Source organism: Diabrotica virgifera, chromosome 4 (genome assembly GCF_917563875.1).
Source record: "Diabrotica virgifera virgifera chromosome 4, PGI_DIABVI_V3a".
Lineage (NCBI taxonomy): Eukaryota > Metazoa > Arthropoda > Insecta > Coleoptera > Chrysomelidae > Diabrotica > Diabrotica virgifera.
In genome coordinates, this window is record NC_065446.1 from 138,918,969 (window position 1) to 138,945,621 (window position 26,653).

Genomic DNA, 26,653 nt, shown 5'->3' on the forward strand with positions numbered 1-26,653 from the left:
TGACTAGTCTATATTTATTTAAAATAATTCTTGTCGAGTGCTTCCTGTCTACGCAGAAAACAATGGAGCTGTATGACTGAGTGTTGTAAGCTATAACAGAGATGAATATCTGATAAAACCATTATCTCTGTTCTATGATAATGATATACAGGGTGAGGCAGATAAAGGGCCTATTAGAAATATCTCGAGAACTAAAGGTAAGGAAATCATGACAATTGGAATGCAGGGGTTTTGAGGTGTGAACTATTTAATGAAAATATTTTGGTCTCTTTGCTACTTCCGGTTATACCGGAAGTTAATTGTAACTTCGTTTTTTTAAATGGGAAACCCTGTATATTTTTACATTTTTGGATTTTCCTCCATTTTTTCTTTCTTAAAATATAAGGTTTTGTAATATTATACAGGGTAGGTTAAAAGATAATTACGTTTTCTTATTAATTTCGTAGCAATTCGCACCCTGTAGGATTGTAGTAGTTTGACATAATAAACTCTATTTATGTTCAAATGATTTTTATAATAGTCTACTATTGTTAGGAATTATTAGTATAGTTAAATTTTTCATTTTAGTATACAGGGTTGGTCGAAACTCGGAATGAGTATTTTCTGAGTCTTCTTAATTGGAACACCCTGTATTTTAGTATTGTAATGAAATGTTATTTTATGGTACTTTTTGATTTCTTAAGCATTCCCTATACCTAATACTGCTTTAATTTGTGAGTTATTAGTGATTCAAGCCAAACATTAATTGCAACACAAAATATGTGAAATTGTATTAGGTTAGCCGTGAAAATATTCAATCACAAATAATTTTTTGGAAATAAATACATATTAATCTAGACTGATACTTAAAATTGCCAATAATGGTTGAGCTATCAAAATACCAACAAAGTTAAGATTGTTGGTGTCATTAACAATTAAGCACAAATTAAAGCAGTTAGGTATAGGGAATGCTTAAGAAGTAAAAAGTACCATGAAATATTATTTCATTACAATACTAAAATATAGGGTGTTCTATTTAAGAAAACTCAGAAAATACTCATTCCGAGTTCCGAACCACCCTGTATACTAAAATTAAAAATTTAGCTATACTAATAATTTGTAGACTATATTAAAAATCATTTGGACATAAATAGAGTTTATTATGTCAAACTACTACAATCCTACAGGGTGTGAATATTGCTACGAAATTAATAAGAAAACGTAATTATCTTTTAACCTACCTTGTATTGTTTGCTTTGTTTGCTTGCCTTGTTTGTTACAAAACCTTATATCTTAAGAAAGAAGAAATCGAGGAGAATCCGGAAATGTAAAAATATACAGGGTACAGGGTGTCCCATTAAAAAAAACGAAGTTATAAGCAACTTCCCCAGATAGCATGCAATATTCCTGGGACATTCTCTCAATGTCCTGAAAAGAATATAAATATTCCGAATATTCCAGGAATATCGGCCGAATATATATATCTTGGACGAATATTCTGTGAATATTCCCAACAGAATATCCATAGAACAATACTATGGGTAAATTCTAAGAATATTTCTCGATGAATATTCTTCAGTAGCACATCCTTAGAATATCTCTCGAGGAATATTCTTTGGGAGCAGATCCCCAGAATATTCTTTTAAGACATTTCTAAAAAGCTAAATAGTAAAGGGCCATGTGTACATAGTGAAAAACCGAAGAAGAATTGACGGTCGTGCTGTCTGCTGTCAAACTTTTGTTTTTGTTCAATGCAATGGAATAGCACAAGTGTATAATGATGTTTATGAAAAAGAAGCAAGTTTAATAGTTGTAGCTTTGTTTTAATCACGTCAAAACATAAACAAGAGAACAAATCAAGTATCTATAATCACTCCATGGTGTATTCTTTGATGTAACACCATTGTTCCATGATCATTTTGGCGGCATCGGCTTGTGGCATCGGCATTCTCCATTCTCGGCAAGCAAAGCAAGCAAGTAGCAATAGGCGACTTTTTAAACAAGCATCGGCCAAAATTTTGTGGATATTAATGTAAGTACAATTTTAAGTTACTTTATAAAATGCCACGAAAGCATACTATGTTAAAACGAAACCGTAATTTTTATCTAAGAACAAATAGGGAAATAGTTCAAGTTCTAAACTATGTTAAGGAAAATGCGGGAACACGTGAAAGTAAAACCACAGTAAAAACTAACTATGATCAAGGATCTTCTAATGAGTTTATTAATGTAGCCTCACAATCTGATATTTCCGATGAATGTATGGGTGATCCAATAATTAATTTAAGTAGTGAGGAGAGTGATTTAGATACAGTAATGTCCAGTAATGAAACAATTCATAATTTAGAAACTGTTCCAAACCAGATTTTAAACTCTGATACTACATTTTTTATTAAACCAAGGAATTCAACAGGGTTCAATAAATTGCGAGACTGGGCCGTTTCATATAGTGTACCCCATTCATCACTCAGAGCTTTGTTAGATATTTTAAGATCCTTTTCCTCAGAAGAAAGTAATAATCTCTCTCAATTACCTCATGATCCAAGAACCTTCTTATACACTCCAAAGTGTACTATTATGAGAAATGTAACTCCCGGTCATTACTGTCATGTTGGTATAGAACAAGGTTTAGAAAATCATTATAAAAAGTTTAATATGAAACCCACAGCTCGAGATTGTATAGAAATAGGTATAAATATTGATGGCCTACCATTGTCAAAAAGCTCAGCTAGTCAAGTTTATCCGATTTTGGGAATAAATAATAAATGTAGTTTAAACAGTCCAGTATTTTTGATAGGGATTTATCACGGATATGAAAAACCTCATGATTTTAACAATTTTTTGTCTGAATTTGTGGATGAGGCAAATAATTTAATTCAAAATGGAGTTGTGGTGTTTGGACAATCCTATGCATTTAAAATTAGTATGTTTTTATTTGATGCAGTTGCAAAGGCTTCGATACTAAAAATTAAAGGACATTCCGGCTACAGTTCATGTACAAAATGTACTCAGGAAGGGGAATATATAAGTGATAGAGTGTGTTTTACAGATTTGAATTTTATTAAAAGAACACATGATAATTTTAGTAAGCAGGATGATTCAGATCATCATACAGGGACTACCATTCTAAGTGAAATTAAAAACATAAATCTAATAACTGATATACCATTAGACTACATGCACCTAATTGCATTAGGAGTTGTAAAAAAAATTGTTTGTGGAATTTGGTGTAACGGGCGACCTCCACATAAACTATCCAGTAGACAAATTGAAAATATATCTGCAAAGTTGGTGGAAATGTCTGGTTATATTCCATCAGAATTTTCTCGTCAACCTCGAACTTTAAAAGAATCAAAACGCTGGAAAGCTACTGAATATAGACAGTTTTTAATTTACACAGGTCCAGTTGTTTTGAAAGATATAATAGAAAAGCAAAAATATCAAAATTTTTTAATGCTTTCCGTTTCAATACATTTATTATTAAGTTTGACAGATAGCAACAATGTAGATGTAATAGATTATGCAGAGGCTTTATTAAGAAAATTTGTCGAAACCGTTCAGAGGTTATATGGTAAACAAATAATGTCACACAATTTTCATAATCTGCTGCATTTAGCTGATGACTGTCGAAAATTTGGTTCATTAGAGAATTTCAGTAATTTTTCTAGTGAAAATTTTTTGCAGAGTTTACTTAAGCAGGTTAGAAAGCATGACAAACCTCTTCAGCAAATTATTCGGCGTAATTATGAACTAAACACTGATAAAATTCAATTTACTCCACAAAATAGAAATAAGGAAATTCCTTTCCAATTTTGTTTAGAAAGAGAATATGTAGGGGGTGTTTTAATAGACGATACTACAGGGCCTGAATTTAAAAAAATATGCTTTGAGAAATTTGCATTATCTCTTTCTTTAAAAGATTCTTGTTGCATCCTAAAAGATAAGTCAATTATTGAAATAAAAAATATTGTATATTGCCCTAGATTACATCAGAATGTAGTAATAGGTTCAGAATATCAGAGTAAATCTGACTTTTTTAACATTCCTTGTAATTCATCAAACTTGGATATATTTTTAGTAGAAAATTTAAGTACTTTAAAATATTGGCCAATATCAGATATAGCATTAAAATGCTGTAGAATGCCTTACAATAACAAATTTGTAGTTGCACCTCTACTGCACTGAATAGTAATATATGTAACAATTAAGATGCTTCCTGCATGGTGATTCGGTATTTATTAAGGTTGATCTTACCCTACTGAGAAATGTTCCTTGACCATTTTTTAAATACTTTTTAATTTTCTTTTAAAATTACTTTTAAATAGTCCCAGTTCCAGTTATTTAAAAGAGTTCCATCATATATATTGATTCAGTATAGGCTCGTAGTTAAAATTAGAATAAATTATTATACGTAAACCTTTTACACCAACTAACTCTCAATTACATAAAAAAGAAATTACAAAAAATTGTTAAAAAATGGTGAAGAAATGTTCGTCATTATAGTAAGATCAACCTTAAAGTTGGTTTATTTTTTATTATCAAGAAAGAGTTGTTATATTTGTAGCTTCTGTATTTGTGAAATAAAAAAAGTGGAGATATGCATGCATGTTAGGCTGATATTAAAAAAATTAAAACTGCACCTATGGTTATTTTGGGTATATGCAGCCTGTATTTTATTGTTTTTATTATTTTTATTACCTTATTTATTGAAGAGCACTACTGAATTATTATCAGGAAGCAATCTTATTGCACATAAAATCATAAAATTCTACAATATTTTAATAAGTTACATATCTTTTTTTATGGAACACTGGAAACCTACAAAGAATTTGTTGAAGAAATGCCTTGGGTTGTTTTGAGATTTCCAGAAAGTGAAACAATTGAGGCAGTACCAGCTAAGTGGTATGACAAAGCAAACAAACTTTGTAAATTTCCTCCCGTGGACGATCATACTGAGAAGGAGTTATCCAACTTTATTATTGAAGAATATGACCCCTTAGAGGAATGGCCAATACATGAGGCAGTGTTAGAAAGCCAGACAGAATTTGTACTGTTTAACAAAGCTCACATTAGAGCTAGTAAAGCGTGCAATAGCCAGAATTACAAATCAGATAAAGAAACTGTGTTACCACAAAAGAGACCTCCTAAACCAAGGAAAATAGCGAGCAGTAGTAGTGAGCAGGACTCAGATGGGTCAGATCTGGTTTTTGAACATTCATTTCCTAGTAAGTTGTAAAATTAAAAAGGTGTTATTATAAATTTTAATTTTGTAATTCTATTTTATTGCAGAGTCTAAGAAAGAACAACATGAAAAGTGTACCCCATCTAAATCAAGTGAGCACATTTTTAATAATAAAATAAGTTTTATGAGGTGATGATTCATTTTAACTTGCTGTACTGTAAATATAATATATGATATGAACTCATAGTGTTATAGTCACTTGCATATATCTACCACCAAAGCAAGTGAACTGACAAACGTACCGTTCGACAGATTGGAGTACAAATTCAAGTGCTGTGGCACATTCTTTAATGTGTATTTTTACATAAGCTTTATTTATAACTATGATCTTTTAGGAACTCATCCAAATATTGGATTAGAAAACAAACAGGAAGTAAAAACCGTGCAAGAAACTTCCAAACCCACACCAACAAGTAAGTTATTTTCTAATTGTTATTGAATTTCTAAAATTAAAGACCATTCACATTGTGCTTAAGTACTAATTTCAGTTTATGTATTGGCTGTAAATCAACTTTACAGATGTCAAACTGATTTTTTAACAATTAAAAAAATTGATGGTTTGCGTGAAAACAATATGAATTGTTAACAAAAAGTACGGCTCAATACTACAGTGAAAGCACCTATGTAGTTGCTATTTGGTCAATAATTTTGATTTTTGTTTTAGATGCCAATGCTCAAGAAACTGCAATTTCATATTTAATAAGAATAAAAAGAACGTTAGAATTACAAGAACAAAAACTTAGTGAAATTGACAGAAAAGTGGATGAATTGTCCACTATAATCAGAGGGCAACAAAAAAGTACAGATATAACTGATGATGAAGTTCATAAGAAATTACCTCTATCCACCTTAGAAGAACTAGGAGACGTTGAAAAGCTACTAGAAAATGCTACAAATCTAGACAACTTTGTGAGTGATATTCTTATATTTTTAAAATTTTTCTGAGACTTTGTATTGAAAATATTCAATGTTTATATTCTGACAATTTTTATTTGAGTACGATTCATCTGTATCTATATCAAAAGGAGATTCAAGCGCATTCTCAACAATGAATCACACTCAAATAAAAATTGTTAGACTACAGTTAGAAATCTAATAAGTGACTGTCTGCAGGTTATTTACATGCGTCAGGTGGGAGGTTTTGATTACAAGGAAAGTGTCAGGAGATGCTTGAAAAAAATCTTCAATGATCAATTAGCAGTTATCTACAGTTTTCAAGGTCATAAGGGGAAAAATCCCTTTAATAAGACTCTAATTTGCACTGCCGTAATAAGTGAGTATATATTTTGTTAAAATTTGACAGTTTTGTGTAGAAATAAATCAGATTATTAAACAAGTTTATCAAAAATAATATTCCTCAGTATTATAAGTTTGTTTTATGACCGTCAAATTTTATTTAATTCATTTACTGGGAATCGGTCAGGAATATAAAAAAATTCTGTTGTTTCTGTACGTTTCGGTTTATTTTAATTTAAACCCTTTTCAACAGTTTGTCACCTCAGAGAGGTTATATATAGTCGTTAGTGGTTTCGTGTGTCAAATATAAATAAATAAATATAAATATATTTGACACACGAAACCACTAACGACTAACCTCTATGAGATGGACAAACTGTTGAAAATGGTTTAAATTAAAATAAACCGAAACGTACAGAAACAAAAGAATTTTTTTATATTCCTGACCGATTCCCAGTAAATGAATTAAATAATAATTCCTCAGTATTTATTTTAAATAGAACTCACAGCGAATATTAAAGGAGCAGGCTAAATTTAGAGTTACCAGAAGGCAGCAATTTTCTTAAAATAATACTTGTCATTGATTGTTTCTACATAGAACTTGAAATATGTTTCCCTGTATATAAAGATTTAGTCAAAATAATTAAATATTCTAATGAAAGTTCTTCAACCTACTACAATTGAAAGCGTGAGATAGATAGATAGAAATGTTGGTGAGTTAAAATTGATGTATCAAGTCAAAATCGGAAATACTGTAGCTGTTTTGTAGTACATGACAGGCTATTTTTGACTACCTCTTCCATGAACTTTTATTTGGCAATTTTATATGTAGTAGGGCCATAATACTACATAAAATTGATAAAAGTTTATACATTATTTCCGATTTTAACTTGATACAGTTTACCCAAATAAGCCGGTCATAGTGTATTGGAACTTTCTTATGCAGGGTGCGGCAGGTAAACGGCCGGTTAAAAAGATCTCGAGAATTAAAGATCACTGAAAACTCAAAATTGATATGTACCCTGCATTGATATGTATGTTTCTTATGCACCCTGCATAAGAAAGTTCCAATACACTATGACCGGCTTATTTGGGTAAACTGTATCAAGTTAAAATCGGAAATAATGTATAAACTTTTATCAATTTTATGTAGTATTATGGCCCTACTACATATAAAATTGGCAAATAAAAGTTCATGGAATAGGTAGTCAAAAATAGCCTGTCATGTACCTACTACAAAACAGCTACAGTATTTCCGATTTTGATCATAGGGTGATAAAAATCAATAATTTTAAATTCTAGGAATTTTTTGTTTTATCAGTATTTTGATTATTGTTCAAAATAGCTTACATGTTCCTATCTTAACTTTTTATTTACTATCCATTGCCATTTAATTAAAACAAATACAGGATGGTCAAAAATTCGGAATTCTCGACTACCCTGTATTTGTTTCAATTAAATGTCAATGTATAGTAAATAAAAAGTTAGGATAGGAAAATGTAATCCGTTCTGACCAATAATCAATACTTTTAAAACAAAAAATTCCTAAAATTTAAAAATATCGATTTTTAACACCCTATATCTTCGGAACTATTCACCTTTGGACTTAAATGTGATAGATCAGTGAAATCAGCTCCTAAAGGACAATCTAAAAATGCCATAAAATTCAAGATGTCCCATTAAAAAAAAACAAAGTTATAACCAACTTCCGGTGTAACCGGAAGTAGCAAAAGGATGCTGATTTGTACTAAATAGTTCACCCTTGAAAATCCCTACATTCCAATTCTTAGTTTTCAGTGCCTTTTAATTCTCGAGATCTTTCTAACCAATGGTTTATCTGCCGCACCCTGTATAGATAATCCAAATATGAAAACTAAAATAAATATTTTTTTTAGAATCTATATTGAAACTACATATAGATTGTACATCTAAGGAAGTCGAAGTAGCCATAAGCAAATGGCTGGCAAAAGCCAAAGAGAGGATGAAGAAAAACGAAGAACACACAATTAATTTTAATTTGGAAATAAAGAGTTAATTAATATTAGTTAATATTTTAATATTCTCATTCATATATTTCCCCAAATTGTGCAAAGGTCGCGTGCATACTGATACAGCAAACGCAATTATAGAAAATGTTCAGCGCAGTTTTTCTTTCTTGGTTAATAGAGCGAGTACACATTGGTGAAGCAATACAACCTACAACGTTTTGCTTTACCAATGTGTGTCCTATTAATCGAGAAGAAAAAACCGCTTCTAATACCATTACTCAAAAGTTTTGTTATTAATTATGTTTTTGCTTTATCTGTGTGCACTCGGCCTAATTTACATAAAATATTACTGCAGTGCAAAATGTGCATGCGAATATTCTTTAAATATGTTACTTGGAAAGCCCAGAGAATATTTAAGGAATATCTAGGATATTCCCGAAAGCATTGCCCCTTGAATGTGCGAGCCTGGATATTCATGGATCATTCAAGGAATATCTGCAATATTCATGGTATATTTCCTTGGAGTGCTTCCCCGAATGTACCTGTTTGAATGTCTTTAGGATATCCCGGTAATATCTGAAATATGCGTGGAATATCACTTGAAGATATTCTTTGAATGCGGAACGTTTATATGATATTCATAGAATATCTGGGATATTAGTGGAATATTCTCCAGAGATATCCGTCGGATATCGCTAGGACTGAACAAAACGCTGGTCCTAGGAATATTCTATAAGAATATATATATCTAGGGGACATTCACTGAATATTCCATTATTCTTTTAGGACATTCTATGAATGTCCTATGAATCACATTTTGCTATCTGGGTCCGGTATAACCGGAAGTACCAAATAGATGAAAATATTTTCATTAAATAGATAGGGGCTTGAAAACCCCCTTATTCCAATTTTTATAATTTAGTTTCATTTAGTTCTCGAGATATTTCTAATAGGCCCTTTATCTGCCTCACCCTATATAGTTGTATGTCAATAATTTTAGAAAGGGTGCTATTTAACCAAACTGGTGCACAATATTCGGTCATGGAATATACCAGGCTTAGACCTGAAGTTTGTAATGTACCTATTCAGCGAAGCTTGCCAAGAAGCAACAATATGGTTGAGACAATGTTTTTTGAAAGATATGCTATGATAAAGAGAATTTCAGAAAAGGAAAGAATAAAGGCATAATACAGAGTATAAAACCTGAAAACTGAGAATATTTCAAAGAACTGTTAGTAAAGAAGAGAATGATATATCAAAAGTATGGAAACCAAAACCAAGAATTGCAATAGTATGCTTGCCAATAAGATTAACAATACAAGAAATTAAAATATATATAAATAGCTGAAGAGGAACAAGCTCCCAGGTTATATACCTGGAAAATACCACAAACATACGCAAAATCCCTATGGAATTGAAAACATCATATCCCAGTAACATACATAAAAAGGAAGATAAGAACAAAATTGTGAAAATTACTGAGAAATGGCTATAACTGGATCAATCAGTAGAATATATGGGAAGGTTTTGAAGAATCAAATCGAGAAAGATTCTGAAGCAGAACAAGTAGGATTTCACACAATTTGTTATATAGTGGACTTCCTCTATAACGAAAACTGAAATGGCAGACTAATTACCTCGTCATAAGCGGATCTCTTAATATCAGACAACAATAATATTGAAATGTTTTGATGCCTCTTACGTAGTTTATTAGGTGTTAATTGTAGATCTGAACAATGAGACTTTATATTATACCATCATAAATTTACCATTGTAAATTGCAAGTTTCCTACAATATGTATTCAATATCAGTCAATAGCTAAACAGAAAGAAGTTTGTTGTAGGTGGTAGAGTTTATTACACCACTGGCCTCGATAATAACACAGATGTTGGGCATTTCTATATACAGGCAGTTGGGGTATTTATTTATAGCCATTACTTCGCTAAAAACAGGTAAAGAAACATATTCTTTGATTTCATATTTCCTCGTTATAACCAAATATGCCTCGTTATAGAGGTGTTATAGTTCAATAGGAATTTCATGGGACATCTATCGTACCTTGTTATAAGTGAAACCTTGTAATATCCGTGTTCGTTATAGAGATAGTTCACTGCATTATTAAAGGTGGTACACGATCAAGAAATTCTCTTATTACATTTTTTTATTAGCTCTTATCTGTATTTATATACTAACAAATGCTACAGAATAACCCCATGAAAAGGAATATTTTAGTACTTATCTGCCTATTTACATTGTTCTTAAAAAAAGTTATTTTTATCAGACTCTTATATTTTCTATATAATCATTTACAACAACGTTTGTTTATATTTAAAACACTATCTACAAACACAAGACTGCCCTCTAATTAAGTAATGTCATCCTGCTGCTTTTTCAATTCTTTCCCAAGATCAATCTGCTTTTGAAGAACATACAAATTTTCCTGCTTTCTCCTCTGGCGCCTCTCCATATCTCTTAGTACTCCAGAATGCATTTGTTCCCTACAAAATACATTAATGGGATACCAAGATTAAGATTATAAAGCATTAAGATGCAGATTTGGGTATTACCTATCCAAATTTTGTTTGTAATGTACATATCCAATTATACTTGCTGAAAAAACACAAGCAGCGCCTAAAACTACTTTAGACTGTAAAGACATTAAAAGTTTAAATAAATCCAACAAAACATTTAATTATTCTAAAAAGAAAAAGCAAGGTTGTGTATTTTTGTTGTTCTTCTTCTTCTCTTCATTTGAACGGCCTTACCTGCCAGGGCTATCCGGCCAAGATTCGTGAATATAGACTTGGACTTAAATATTAGCCCCGGCGCAAATTGAACCAAAAGGCTGTATGACACTATGCATTTTCTTTTATCGTTTCTAATATCAAAAGTTATATACATTTTCTTGTATCGTTTCTTGTACTTACATTTGTGCACTCGCGTCTAGAAATTATAAAATAATTTTGCTCCTTGGCTTTCTCAAGGTCATTCGATTGAAATGTCAAATAAAAATATAAGGTTATGTTTTATTTTTATTGTGAATTTGAAATTATTATATTATGTATTAATAAATATTATTGGTGCTGATGAAATTACGAATTAATGTTAGAAGACAGACATAATATCATAAATTGCTTTCAGAGTAGGTACGTTAGTAAATGTTTTTAAAGTATTAATGCCTACAATATTTTCAATATGAATTAAAAAAAAATGAATTAGAATAGGTGAGAAAATCAAACAAATTAATAATGTATACAAATAAAGATTTTATTCTAATTAAAGAGCACATTATTTACTTGTAGCATTAATTGATTTGCTATCAAATTTGTTTCTTCAGCATCAGGTTTTGATAACAGCTTTTTTTTGACTTTGTAGTTTTTTTCTTGGTGGAAAATAAACGTTTTTGAGCAACTACTTTTTTATTGTGTGGAATGTTTTGTGTTCCATGAGATAGTGCCACAATATTAAGTTCATTTCCAGAATGTTCTGCTAATGTCCTTAATGTAGGCACCAAGGGTGCTGTAATACTTTTAAATGCCTCAAGTTGTTCAAAAGTTGTTATATTTTGAATTATTTGGGTTTGTATTTCTATCAATTTCTGTTTTTCAACTTCCAGTTGTTTGGACGTTTTTTCTTGATTGATATTACAAGACTTACTCACAAATTCCACAAATTTAGCTTGCTCTGTAGCTTGTTTAATTTTTACCTCATCTGTATTTATTATATGTTCTTCATCTGCATTAGTATCTTGAATTTGATGGCCTTTCATAAATTGACACACAAGATGTATGTGTTTGCACATATTTCATCTTATACTGTTATCCAAGCATGTGCAGGAATATGAATGTAGACAGGATTGGCACAAATCACAGACTAATCGGCAGTCACAACTGGGTTTGTTTTTCTGAACTAAATAGATATCATTGGTTGAACTTGATGGTATCTCCCAGCCCATTTCAGACATGACAATGGTGTCCATATCTAAATTAAGACTTGTTTTGTGCCTTTTCCGTAACTCTCGTAATTTGCTGGATATTTTACCTTTATTCAACGTAATAAGCCGTTCAAACAATTTGTCTTTAATTAATTTAATCAAGATATTGATAGTTTTATCCAGCCTTCGTACTTGTCTTCCATTTAAATACAAATATTTAATCGTTTGATGCATTCGTTCTATGCTCATATTTGTATTTATTCCTGCATGCAAGCGATAACAGTATGCCCAGGATTCCATATTGTGCAGATAACATTTTTGAAAATATTGACCAAATTCTTGGGTATTACCAGAAGATAGAAGAGAAATTTGAAAATTTTGTATCATATCCCTAAATGAAGTAACATCAGTCTCTTGTAATAAGGTACGTAGCTGTTTGTATACGATAACCTAAAAGACGAATGATATGGTGAGTGGGCAAAAAAATTAAATATTTAAGTTACCTTTTGCTCTTGACCATCAATTTTATTTAGATTTTTCCGCCACGATTTATCTACGTGCCAGGAACAGAATAGCCTAAAATTTAATATCCATAATATAGATTTAATAAAAAAATTTTTTAAGAAACGCTTTTCTTTAATAACGAGTGACTAAAATTAAAAATATTATAAAAAATTAACATAAAAAAAATTGAAAAAATCTAACACATTCGTCAAAAAAAAAGCATGGCACATCTTCATCGAATAAATGGTTTTCGCCCCACGCTTTTATTTAACGAATGTGTTAGATTTTTTCATTTTTATTTTTTGCTTTTTAGTTGATTTTTTATATATTTAATTTTAGTCACTCATAACTAAAGAAAAGCGTTACTTAAAAATTTTTTTTTCATATTTTTTTATTTTGTACTTTTTGTCTTACACTTTTCAAACATTAAAATATATCGTCATGTTTATTAAAATATGTATAAAACATATGATGTATCTACTAACATGAAAAGTAGTTGGAATGGGCAAAAAATTTGAAACTTTGTTGTTTATTTATGAAGCATAACGTAAACAATTAACGCAAAAAGTGAAATTATGTATGGTTCATATCATTAGCTACAATCCGTAAAAGTTTCAAGTTTTTACATCGTAAAAAACAAGAGAATTTAAGTATTTTCCATTAAAATCGTTTTTTTTTATCTAAACAATAAACAAAAAAATTTTTTATTGACTATTCGTGTATTGTTCCCGCAAATGCATATGTCTGCAAATTTTCATTCATTTGCATTGGAGAAAAGGCAGTCAAATTAACGTCTAAAGATTTGACGAAAACTATTGAACTAAATAAAAGCGTTTAAAAATAAGAATATATTGCATAGTTTTCTACCTGAATTTAGCTGGAGTCATAATTTGGAGCCATGCATTATAGTAATATTGGGCCATGTCTGACATGAAAACCATGGGTTTGATTACTCTTCCTAAATTTTCTTTTATCTTCATGAAAAAAATAGTCATTATTTCCTCATCAGACCGATTTCCAATCATAAAACAACAAGGAAATCCCTCCCTCATATCATCCAATATTAACAATGTAGTAAGTTCAAAATCATGAGCATTAAGTCCATGTGTTCCGTCGATACAAATTACATCTTCTGAGTATTTGTCTAACACTTCCAGTTGACCAGGATGCATAACAATTAACAGAAAATCTTCATTTTTTAAACAAGGAAAATCATTACATAAAGCCCCTTGTGGCTTGTAATATAAAATTATTCCACTATTCTTGGCTTCTTCAATCCAGGATTCAATACTTATAACTTCATTTTTATGGCGAATTCCATCAGAATTTAAATTAAAAGTTTGTGATATATTATGAAGATCTTTTCTTGTTAAGATATGCATCCTTTCCAACTTATTATTAGTTACAAAATCTCTAATCTCATCTAATATGGAAACAAGAGGAATTTTCGAAGCAATTTTACTAGCTACTTCTATTTTTTCATTTTTAGTAATATTCAAATGACCCAAGTCATTGTCATGACCAATGTGAGTTTGTATAAAATTAATTTTAACATTGCCATTTTCTGGTAAAATACAAACTTTCAATCGAGAAGGACATATTCCATTAATTTTTCTGCTTCCTTTGGTTTTTAAATATCGCATATCCTTACCCTTTTTCACATAAAAACCTGAACGATGGCAAATATAATTCTGTTTCTTAATGCCCTCTGCAGTCGTATATGGATGACTGTATGTGACATATGAAGAAAATTCTTTTTTTCCATGTCAGTTTTCCATTTTTGAAATTCTAGTTCACTAGAAAAGTGAAGATCTTGTGTGGAATGGCATGATATTCTTCGAAATGAAGAATTAAATTGGATTTTATAGAATTTTCGTAGTTACACAAACTGCACTTGAAGTTTTGTTGCTTTTTTCCAATATCACTGTCCTTTGCATGAATTTTTTTATGTTTTCTAAGATTTTGTAAATGTGAAAACTTTTTCTGGCATTCACTGCATTGATATGGGCAAATCTTAGATGAAGTCAGCTCGTTGATATTTTCTGAAATAAAATAAAATATGTTCGCTATTGATTCCTGTATACAATAATAGCCAAAAAGCACTAAATAGAAGTTTTGTCCTCACCTGGATGAAACTTAGTGACATGCCTTTTTAAATTGGAATATTTAGAGAACTTTTTGGGACATTTGTTACAAAGTACAATAGACTTAAATGTTTTGTTGGGTGCAATTATGTCCAGTTTATCTAAAATTACACGAATTAGGAATCATCAAATTGTAGATATAACAACGAGAAGTCATCAAGTTTGTAGATTGCATAGATATCCAGTGGATTGTTATTAATCAAAAACAACTTACCAGGATGAAACGTTTTCAGGTGACTTCTTAAATTAGAATGTTTTGAGAATGTGAGCGTACACTCCGTGCATATATGTTCCATTATATATTCCTATTTTAGCCGAAATAGTTTTAAAATAATATGTAGATTTATAGTAAATAATAATCTCAAAATATTGTATGCCTTATATAGTTTAAGAACATCTACTAGATTACTCTGACAGCAATTTATATTATGAATGTCTTGTAACATTAATTCAGCACAAATATTATTTACTAATAATACATACAAATTTAATCAGCACAAATATTACATCAATATTTCAAATAATGTCAACAGGGGCCTGATTCTAATTCATTTCGACAGTCGCAATTTCATTTCGACACCGCCATGACAGCAACTGGGGATATTAACCTTATCATGTTGAGACTGCTCAGAATTTGGGTTGGCGCTTCGGTTTCTTGGATTTTGTTGATAGTCTGGGAAAATTATCGAAATAATACCATTTTTGGGAAAAATTATTTACCAGCTATTTTATTGCTAAAATCGAATCTTAAGATTGCATATATTAGTAATATGGGGTATGACAAGTCCGCAGAAAGTGTGTTATTTTATTTATAAACAAATTAGCACTCCTAAATCTTCTTTTTTTTCAATTAGTGGTCTGTAACTCCTATAATTTTTCCTTTGAGCCAAAAACACTCAAATAAAAATTCACCGTAATTTAGTTCTGCACAAAGTTATTTTTTTTCCGATTTCCTTCAACAAAAATTTTACTCAGAAAATCCGAGTTTTCCCAAAAAATCTGCCATTTTCAATTAAAATTTTAGGGAAGTACCTAATTATTTATCAATAATTAAATAATTGAAGACATGAAAGATTTATTATAGTAGATTATACAGAGGGGCTAAATTATGGAATAAATTCATTTCTTTAAAACGGACGATTTTGGAGCAAAATCCCGAAAGAGGTCGATTTTTATTTTTAAATTACAATTTTTTGGCATATATTTCATACTAGTGACGTCATCCATCTGAGCGTGATGACGTAATCGATAATTTTGTTAATGGGAATAGGGGTCATGTGGTAGGTCATTTGAAAGGGCGTTTAATTCTCTATTCAGTAATATAAACATTAATATCATTAGGTATTTATACAGGGTTGCCAAAAAAAATTTTGAATTAAATTAATTGGCGCAAAAAGAAGAATGTATGTAATTTATTTAACTCAAAATACATTGTACTGCTGTCAGAAAATAGAAAAAAAGGTTTATTTCACAAATAAACATTTCTTTTCGCTTAAATTAAATCACAAACAGCCTCCCTCCTACCTATTGGCAGTTTGAACTTTTAATTTAAGCTAAAAGCAATGTTTATTTGCAAAATAAACATTTTTTTCTATTTTCTGACAGCAATAGAATGTATTTTGAGTTAAATAAATTACATGCATTCTTCTTCTTGCGTCAATTAATTTAATTCAAAATTTTTTTTGGCCTCCCTGTATAAATATTGATATTAATGTTTATAATACTGAATAGAGAATTGAACGCCTTTGTAAATGAGCTACAACACGAACCCATATTCCTATTTAAAAAAATAATTACGTCATCACGCTCGGATGGATGACGTCACTAGTTTGAAATATATGCCAAGAAATTTAATTTAAAAATAAAAATCGATCTGTTTCGGGATTTTTCTCTAAAATCGTCCATTTTAGAGAAAATGAATTTATTCCATAATTTAGCCCCTCTCTGTATATCAGGAGACCGGCGACAATCTAACCAATAGTTTAGCAATAATTAAAATGTTAATTAAAAAATTTCGGTCGAAATAATAACCAGAAAGATTATGATACACCAGAATAACTATGATTTTCATATAAAAAAGCACTATACCTATTCAACGTACCTTACAGGATTGAAATTGGACCATTTGAGCGGTCTCAGGAATGTTATAAAGAAACAATTTTTTGGCTTATAAACAAATAGAACCCCTCAGAAAATATTAGATTAAATTAAATTAAGTTAACGCTGTTCAAAAGAGCACGGCTTCTGTGTCCTTTTCGAAGAAAAACAAATTGAATTGCGAGGAGTGATTCCAGGTATAACCGTTCAAATTTGACCGGCATTTGCGACAGAGTTATAAACAACAGGATTTTAATCTTTGAACCATTAGATACCTTTTAATTCCGGTCCTCTTTGTACATACAAATTTTCATATCTTCAAGACACTCATAACAAAAAAGATTTATGTCACTGTCACCAAATTATTTAATTATTGATAAATAATTACTTCCCTCAAATTTTAGTTGAAAATTAAAGATTTTGTTTGGAAAACCCGAATTTTCCGAAGAAAATTTCCGTCGAAGGAAATTGGAATAAATTATCAATGTGCAGAATTAAATTACTGTCAATTTTTATGTGAGTGTTTTGGTTTAAAGTTAAAATTTTCGGAGTTATAGAGCAATAATAAAAAAAAAAGATTTCGGAGCGCTAATTTGTTTATAAACAAAATAGCACACTTTCTGTGGACTTTGCACAGCTATATTACTAATATAGGAAATCTTAAGATTTGATTTCAGCATGTCCAGCAATAAAATAGCTGGTAATTAATTTTCCTTGTTTTTTACTAATTTTCCCAGATTATTACCTCACATCTTTCATTGAGTTGATGATTCATGTTGTGGACATTCTCAATTATTATATTTCTAATTTAATACTATTCTATCTAATTCCTCAAAACAAGCAAATTTCAATTAAACCCAGCTATATTATAATACCTTTTGATTTAGTTTCCCTTGCAAGAAATAAACAAAACACATCTAAACTAAACGTAACCTCGCTTTTGGCCATTCATTCATCTCCGTGTCAAATAATTTCGACAGTCGCCATATTGAAAGCGACTTGTTTTTGGTCGAAATTTGGGCCCTGATTCTAAATCAAATTTCGACCAAAAACAAGTCGCTTTCAATATGGCGACTGTCGAAATTATTTGACACGGAGATGAATGAATGGCCAAAAGCGAGGTTACGTTTAGTTTAGATGTGTTTTGTTTATTTCTTGCAAGGAAAACTAAATCAAAAGGTATTATAATATAGCTGGGTTTAATTGAAATTTGCTTGTTTTGAGGAATTAGATAGAATAGTATTAAATTAGAAATATAATAATTGAGAATGTCCACAACATGAATCATCAACTCAATGAAAGATGTGAGGTAATAATCTGGGAAAATTAGTAAAAAACAAGGAAAATTAATTACCAGTTATTTTATTGCTGGACATGCTGAAATCAAATCTTAAGATTTCCTATATTAGTAATATAGCTGTGCAAAGTCCACAGAAAGTGTGCTATTTTGTTTATAAACAAATTAGCACTCCGAAATCTTTTTTTTTTATAATTGCTCTATAACTCCGAAAATTTTAACTTTAAACCAAAACACTCACATAAAAATTGACAGTAATTTAATTCTGCACATTGATAATTTATTCCAATTTCCTTCGACGGAAATTTTCTTCGGAAAATTCGGGTTTTCCAAACAAAATCTTTAATTTTCAACTAAAATTTGAGGGAAGTAATTATTTATCAATAATTAAATAATTTGGTGACAGTGACATAAATCTTTTTTGTTATGAGTGTCTTGAAGATATGAAAATGTGTATGTACAAAGAGGACCGGAATTAAAAGGTATCTAATGGTTCAAAGATTAAAATCCTGTTGTTTATAACTCTGTCGCAAATGCCGGTCAAATTTGACCGGTTATACCTGGAATCACTCCTCGCAATTCAATTTGTTTTTCTTCGAAAAGGACACAGAAGCCGTGCTCTTTTCAACAGCGTTAACTTAATTTAATTTAATCTAATATTTTCTGAGGGGTTCTATTTGTTTATAAGCCAAAAAATTATTTCTTTATAACATTCCTGAGACCGCTCAAATGGTCCAATTTCAATCCTGTAAGGTACGTTGAATAGGTATAGTGCTTTTTTATATGAAAATCATAGTTATTCTGGTATATCATAATCTTTCTGGTTATTATTTCGACCGAAATTTTTTAATTAACATTTTAATTATTGCTAAACTATTGGTTAGATTGTCGCCGGTCTCCTGATATACAGAGAGGGGCTAAATTATGGAATAAATTCATTTTCTCTAAAATGGACGATTTTAGAGAAAAATCCCTAAACAGGTCGATTTTTATTTTTAAATTAAATTTCTTGGCATATATTTCAAACTAGTGACGTCATCCATCCGAGCGTGATGACGTAATTATTTTTTTAAATAGGAATATGGGTTCGTGTTGTAGCTCATTTACAAAGGCGTTCAATGCTCTATTCAGTATTATAAACATTAATATCATTATTTATACAGGGAGGCCAAAAAAAATTTTGAATTAAATTAATTGACGCAAGAAGAAGAATGCATGTAATTTATTTAACTCAAAATACATTCTATTGCTGTCAGAAAATAGAAAAAAATGTTTATTTTGCAAATAAACATTGCTTTTAGCTTAAATTAAAAGTTCAAACTGCCAATAGGTAGGAGGGAGGCTGTTTGTGATTTAATTTAAGCGAAAAGAAATGTTTATTTGTGAAATAAACCTTTTTTTCTATTTTCTGACAGCAGTACAATGTATTTTGAGTTAAATAAATTACATACATTCTTCTTTTTGCGCCAATTAATTTAATTCAAAATTTTTTTTGGCAACCCTGTATAAATACCTAATGATATTAATGTTTATATTACTGAATAGAGAATTAAACGCCCTTTCAAATGACCTACCACACGACCCCTATTCCCATTAACAAAATTATCGATTACGTCATCACGCTCAGATGGATGACGTCACTAGTATGAAATATATGCCAAAAAATTGTAATTTAAAAATAAAAATCGACCTCTTTCGGGATTTTGCTCCAAAATCGTCCGTTTTAAAGAAATGAATTTATTCCATAATTTAGCCCCTCTGTATAATCTACTATAATAAATCTTTCATGTCTTCAATTATTTAATTATTGATAAATAATTAGGTACTTCCCTAAAATTTTAATTGAAAATGGCAGATTTTTTGGGAAAACTCGGATTTTCTGAGTAAAATTTTTGTTGAAGGAAATCGGAAAAAAAATAACTTTGTGCAGAACTAAATTACGGTGAATTTTTATTTGAGTGTTTTTGGCTCAAAGGAAAAATTATAGGAGTTACAGACCACTAATTGAAAAAAAAAAAGAAGATTTAGGAGTGCTAATTTGTTTATAAATAAAATAACACACTTTTTGCGGACTTGTCATACCCCATATTACTAATATATGCAATCTTAAGATTCGATTTTAGCAATAAAATAGCTGGTAAATAATTTTTCCCAAAAATGGTATTTTTTCGATAATTTTCCCAGACTATCAACAAAATCCAAGAAACCGAAGCGCCAACCCAAATTCTGAGCAGTCTCAACATGATAAGGTTAATATCCCCAAGAATCGCTATACTCTCCGGCTGTCATGGCGGTGTCGAAATGAAATTGCGACTGTCGAAATGAATTAGAATCAGGCCCCAGGGCCCAGTTGAAACATAACCTTATTAAACATATTTGAATTTCGCGGCATTTTATTCTCATAGAACTGTCACAACTTTGACCTTGTGGAAGCCAAGGAGCCAAAATATTTTATAATTTCTAGACGCGAGTACATTACTCCCCTGTATCATGATACCATGATACTATAAATAACAAGATAATATATTGCACATCCGGAAGTCGTGACGTAACTGGAGATCGGCAAGTTCGTAATGGTTCGTAATCATTCGTAATGTCCGATTACTTTGAATTGTTCGCGGTTGTATTTTATATTTTTTCTTTGGCAGTTATTTTGACTGGAATCTCACACTAATTTTTTTTCGAATACATTGAAGTTTAAAGGCCGCGTCCCACCATCAAATAATTTGATCAAACTGGTTTGAGCAAACTGATTGACAGTTAGTGACGTCACATCCTGAGTGTTCATTGTGGATAATAATGAAAAATTTTAATTTTAAATAAAGTACAAACAAGTTAGACAACTCAATACAAAAAATTTGATCAAACTAGACTGATAGTGAGAGCACAGATTTTTAGAATTTCAAAAAAACTGCAATTGTGAGGTCACTTTGACGTACTTCCTCAAGTACGTCAAGTTTGCTCAAACTGTTTGATCAAATTATTTGATGGTGAGACGCGGCCTTAATGTTATTTTGATAATTGAATAATTTCATCACATAATGCATACAAATCCCATTTAACTATAACAAGAATTCAAATTCAACTTCCGGTCTCCAGTTACGTCATCAATGCGCGAACTCGGATGTATTTGCGCTACGGGAAAATACTATCTCTTTGTTTATAGTATCATGCCCTGTATGACACTATGCAAGTTCTTGTTCTTGTATCGAAAATTGTATGAAATTCGGCACGTGATTTTATAAAATTTATAAACTTTTAAAAACATAACATTTTAATGTTAACCAGAATTTTTACGTTGACTGTTGATTATTTGTGTTTTTTATTTTGTTCTGATATTTGTGCTAAAATATTTGAATTAGAATTATCTTGTTTGATCCAAATTAGGAACTATTGTATTTTCCTCTATTAAAAAATTATGCAACATGAAACCCAAAGTTATAGTTTGAACTTTACTAGGAGCTAAATATATGGTTATTAGTAGAACAGTAGGTACCTAGTCCATACCAAACGGTATATTAAATATCAATAAAAGATTTATAAATAATACCTACAAAAACACAAATAAATTCATCGAGACATAAATCATATGATCTCATTTTCAGCCGCCAGTATGACATGACATTTAGATGTTTTACCAGCAGTTAGATGTTTTACCAGGTTTTACGTTTTTGCTCTTTGCGCAGTTCTTGTACAAGAATCTGTGTCTAACACAAATTCTTGTATCGTTTCTTGTATCTGTGTATGACACTTATGCATTTTTTTGACATATTAGAAACGATATTAGAAATAATGATACAAGAAAATGCATAGTGTCATACAGCCATAAGCGAGTCACAACCTGGGACGGGTGACTTGTGCAGTTATTTTTCTAGCGTGCCGTATATTGAACACAAGCCAACCCGACCGTCGGCTGTCGCCGTAACGAATAGAGACGGGCAAAATAAGTGCGGACGTGTAACGGTTACTATTGATACCGGTGGTACTGAGTACAAATACTGATTACAAAATACTGATGTATCTGATCCTTAATAGTCTGTGTTCTCACATATATTTCCATACTCTTATAATCCTCAAATTCATTTCAAATAATTATTACACATTTTTGCATACAAAAAGATCTACAGACACCTGAAAAATATATTTTTTGATTAAAGGACTGTATATGACCAAATTAAAATGATAAAAACAATTTACCCGTGATATCTGATAATACACACTTAAAAGACTAATACATAAATACTCATGATGAAGAAGTACATTATAATTAAAAATGAATAACCATTTTCATATCGTTGCAACATGAAGCCAAAGCCGTCTTATATTTCAGTTCGTTTAGAGAGCGCAACAAGCACTCTGACCAAACCGTTTCAAAACTCATTAGTTTTTCATCAGAGAATGTACATAGCTATAACATCTGTACATGCATTGGGTTCTTCATCTTCTGTCTTGCTGTGGGCATACTCATCTGCAAATACGATTGCTGCAATATGGCTGCAAACGTTTGCAAAGTACTTCACTATTACCGGCCATACACATAGAATGTGCATTTGCTATTATGCCATTGGAACTGGCTATCACCCAAGCATCTAGTGGTTTAGCATTAGCTTTTTGGGAATGCTTCACATAAAAAAATATTTTATCTTTGTGGGAATGCTTCAACTACACAAATTTATTTTTATTAGAGTATTTGCGTTCTTTACAATGATTGAGAATATTTTAAAATCAGACATTCATATATGTAATATAATTTTAGAACAAACAATCATGACTGTTTATTATTCTCTTTTCTATGATAGCAATTACATGTCGTCAACCTAATCTGTAAACTGTGTAACTTAATTTATCCAAATTTTACAGGAGACACAAAAACTATTTTTCTAAATATGACTAATGTGAATACTACTATATTTTAAAAGATAGGATGCTAAAATGGTATTTAATATTACTTACCACCAACTTTTTCTTGAAAATATCACTTTCTAAACAGTGAGGTCAGTCGTGTGCTATGACAAACTGGGGACTTACATATTTTTCGTAATAAATTTGCCGCAAGGGAGATACGGTGTATATACGAAGAGGTCACTATTTAATCTTCTGGTAAAAATATGCATGTGCATCCTTTTTTAAACAAGTAGGGATTTTTTCAAATAAATGGCAGTAATAACTCATTTTCAGAGAAATATGGAGTTACACAGTTTACAAATTAGGACGACAATATGTCTGGTTTTATACAGATATACAGGGTGTAACAAAAATACAGGTCATAAATTAAATCACATATTCCGGGACCAAAAATAGTTCGAATGAACCTAACTTACCTTAGTACAAATATGCACATAAAAAAGTTACAGCCCTTTAAAGTTACAAAATGAAAATCGATTTTTTCAAATATATCGAAAACTATTAGAGATTTTTTATTGAAAATGGACATGTGGCATTCTCATGGCAGGAACATCTTAAAGAAAAATTACAGTAAAATATTGCACCCCATAAAAATTTTATGGGGGTTTTGCTCCCTTAAACCCCTCCAAACTTTTGTGTACGTCTCAATTAAATTATTATTGTGGTACCATTAGTTAAATTCAATATTCTTAAAACATTTTTGCCTCTTGGTATTTTTTAGATAAGGCAGTTTTTATCGAGTTAAGGCTTACTTTTTAATATGTTTACATAAAAATTTCATGGGGGTTTTGTTCTTTTAAACCCCCCAAATATTTCTGTACGTTCCAATTAAAATATTACTGCGGTACCATTAGTTAAACACGGTGTTTTTAAAACTTTTTTGCCTCTTTGTATTTTTTCAAGAAGGCACCTTTTATCGAGATGTGGCTTCTTTTTTAATACGGTTCAAAATATACCTAAAAATGTAAATCAAACATAAATTTTCATATTATTACCAAGTTTCCATACTCGTACTTAACCATATACAAATATGTGGTGAATTTGACAAATATTCAAAATATCTCGAAAAAAACTGACTTTTCGAAAAAGTACTAAGAGCCAAAAAAGTTTTAAAAACAATGTGTTTAATTAATGGACTACAATAATAATTTAATTGGAACGTACACAAAAGTTTGGGGGGGTTTAAAGGAACAAAACCCCCATAAAATTTTTATGGGGTGTCCAAATTTCACTATAATTTTTTCTTAAGATGCTACTGCCATAATAATGCCACATGTCCATTTTCAATAAAAAATCTCTAATAGTTTTCGATATATTAGAAAAATCGATTTTCATTTTGTAACTTCAAGGAGCTATAACTTTTTTTATGTGCATATTTGTACTAAGGTAAGTTAGGTTCAATCGAACTATTTTTGGTCCAAGAATATGTGATTTAATTTATGACTTGTATTTTTGTTACACCTTGTATAAACGTAAATAAATCTAATACTTAAAACCAATTGATCCAAAAGACTCTAAGGCCCGGTCTTTTCACCTCCGAATAAATAGTTAACGGGAAGTTTATCTGACAGATAAAAAAAGTAGCGTCTTTTCACTCTGGAATAAAGTTATCCGGCAGATAAATTGACGTTAAATATCAAATATTTAACTGCCGAATAAAGTACCGAATAAGAAGTTATCTGGAAGATAAACTTTGATTTTCGTATATTTCATGGTTTCTGATTGCCACGAAACTAAAAATATAACCTAAAATCTTGTAGGTCTGATTGAATTTATTGCAAAAGTAAAATTTTGTTCTTTCTAAAAATTCTCAATCACAAATTTTATCAAGCGCGGCTCCTCCTTAGGGTCAATTGGTCAATGACCCCCCTAAAATAATCTCATAAAAATACCAATTTTATTAAAAATATCTTTTATCTAAAACTTCACTCTGAAATATAAAATTCTCTCTCAGCAGTCTGCATTGGCAAAACAAATATAATAGATATAATAACGTCGCGCCTCGCGCTATACACAAGCCCGTGGCTGGGCCGTATTTTAAATTGTCTATATACAGTTCTTATGGCTTATGGACAAATGCATGTAAAATAGAAAAGAGACGGCAGATAGCAATTTCGTGGGCGAGAGTGGGAGTGACCTTTCCGTCGTATACCTCTAGTAGAGTCGACGGCCTCACGTTTAGTTAGTTACCGACTGCTGACCGCACTTCACGGCAGGTCTATATCGATCGCGGCGTATTTGCGTAATTTATTTTGTTTTGTTGGATTTTTTTGTGATTGTAACAAAAACAAGATGAGTGTTGTTGACGAAATAATTGCCTTAAAATCTGCTGGAACACTAAATTATGAACGGCGGCTTGAGAAAAAAGAAAGTGGTCGACCAAAACCAAACATGAATTTAAAACAAACAACAAAGGATAGGGGTAAGGACATTCAAAGATATTTTAAAGAATCAATGTACAATTTGTGTGATTGGATTTGTGGCTGCAGTGTGAGAAATGCATTTTTTTGCTATCCGTGTTTACTGTTTTCGAATGACGCTGTATGGGCGAAAAATGGAGTAACTGACATTAAGCATTTAAAAGTGAAAATTACAAAACATGCCTCTTCAACTACTCATATAAATTCATCAATGAGTTACGCAAGTTTAGGACGTGTTAACATAAGACAGCAACTTGATAGTGTATATCGTAAATCTGTGCATGACTTTAATGAATTGGTATCTAAAAATAGGTATATTTTAAACAAACTAATCGACTGTGTAAAATTTTGTGGAGTTTTCGAAATTGCATTGCGCGGTCATGACGAAAGTGACAGCTCCAATAATCGTGGAATTTTTCTGGGCCTTATCGATTTTGTTTCTGAACTGGATTTAATGTTTAAAGAACACATTGAAAAAAGTACAGTATTTAAAGGAACATCGAAAACAATTCAGAACGATATTTTAGAATCAATGTTAGCCATTGTGCATACTCATATCATGAAGGAGATTGGCCAGACAAATTTTGTGGCCATTCAAGTAGATGAGACCACAGACAGCTCCAATAAAACGCAGATGATTATCATATTGCGATATGTATTAACTGGTATTGTACATGAAAGATTTTGGAAATTTGTTAACCCCCTAGGTACTACAGCACAACATTTAACTAATGTAATATTGGAAGAACTTCAATTATTAAAAATTAATGAAGCACCTGAAAAATTGATTGCCCAAAGTTACGATGGTGCATCAGTCATGAGCGGTAAACTGGGAGGAGTACAAACAAAAATTAAAGAAATATACCCAAATGCACACTTCATTCACTGCTATGCCCATCAATTTAA

General features: G+C 30.8%; 2 protein-coding genes and 1 pseudogene across 3 annotated transcripts; 1 reads left to right on the forward strand and 2 right to left on the reverse strand.

The window, feature by feature from the left end:
- Positions 1–1,727: 1,727 nt before the first annotated feature.
- Positions 1,728–8,501, forward strand: LOC126883143 (uncharacterized). 2 transcript variants are annotated; one of them, XM_050648397.1, is made up of 7 exons: positions 1,728–2,011; positions 4,806–5,204; positions 5,269–5,313; positions 5,557–5,634; positions 5,886–6,130; positions 6,335–6,494; positions 8,353–8,501. In XM_050648397.1, the coding sequence occupies exons 2-7, from the start codon at positions 4,820–4,822 to the stop codon at positions 8,490–8,492; spliced, it is 1,053 nt and encodes a 350-aa protein (XP_050504354.1). In that variant the 5' UTR covers positions 1,728–2,011; positions 4,806–4,819; the 3' UTR covers positions 8,493–8,501. The 2 variants fall into 2 exon arrangements, with proteins under 2 accessions (XP_050504354.1, XP_050504353.1); XM_050648396.1 differs by lacking the exon at positions 1,728–2,011 and having other exon boundaries at positions 4,201–5,204.
- Positions 8,502–10,589: 2,088 nt separating this feature from the next.
- LOC126883145 (protein PET117 homolog, mitochondrial) lies at positions 10,590–11,255 on the reverse strand. The gene is made up of 2 exons (XM_050648401.1): positions 11,014–11,255; positions 10,590–10,944 (listed from the first exon to the last, which is right to left on the reverse strand). Exons 1-2 carry the CDS (start codon positions 11,103–11,105, stop codon positions 10,812–10,814), a joined length of 225 nt encoding a protein of 74 aa, XP_050504358.1. The 5' UTR covers positions 11,106–11,255; the 3' UTR covers positions 10,590–10,811.
- A 510-nt stretch (positions 11,256–11,765) lies between these two features.
- Positions 11,766–14,729, reverse strand: LOC126883142 (uncharacterized; annotated as a pseudogene).
- Between the last annotated feature and the right edge of the window lie 11,924 nt (positions 14,730–26,653).

Excerpts from the sequence above, each read along its gene's own strand:
- LOC126883143 (XM_050648397.1), top strand. The coding sequence starts at position 4,820 with ATGCCTTGGGTTGTTTTGAGATTTCCAGAAAGTGAAACAATTGAGGCA. Across the intron at positions 5,314-5,556 it reads GTGTACCCCATCTAAATCAA|GAACTCATCCAAATATTGGA; the intron begins GTGAGCACATTT and ends ATGATCTTTTAG. Across the intron at positions 6,495-8,352 it reads AATTTGCACTGCCGTAATAA|AATCTATATTGAAACTACAT; the intron begins GTGAGTATATAT and ends TATTTTTTTTAG.
- LOC126883145 (XM_050648401.1), bottom strand. The coding sequence starts at position 11,105 with ATGTCTTTACAGTCTAAAGTAGTTTTAGGCGCTGCTTGTGTTTTTTCA. Across the intron at positions 10,945-11,013 it reads TACAAACAAAATTTGGATAG|GGAACAAATGCATTCTGGAG; the intron begins GTAATACCCAAA and ends TGTATTTTGTAG.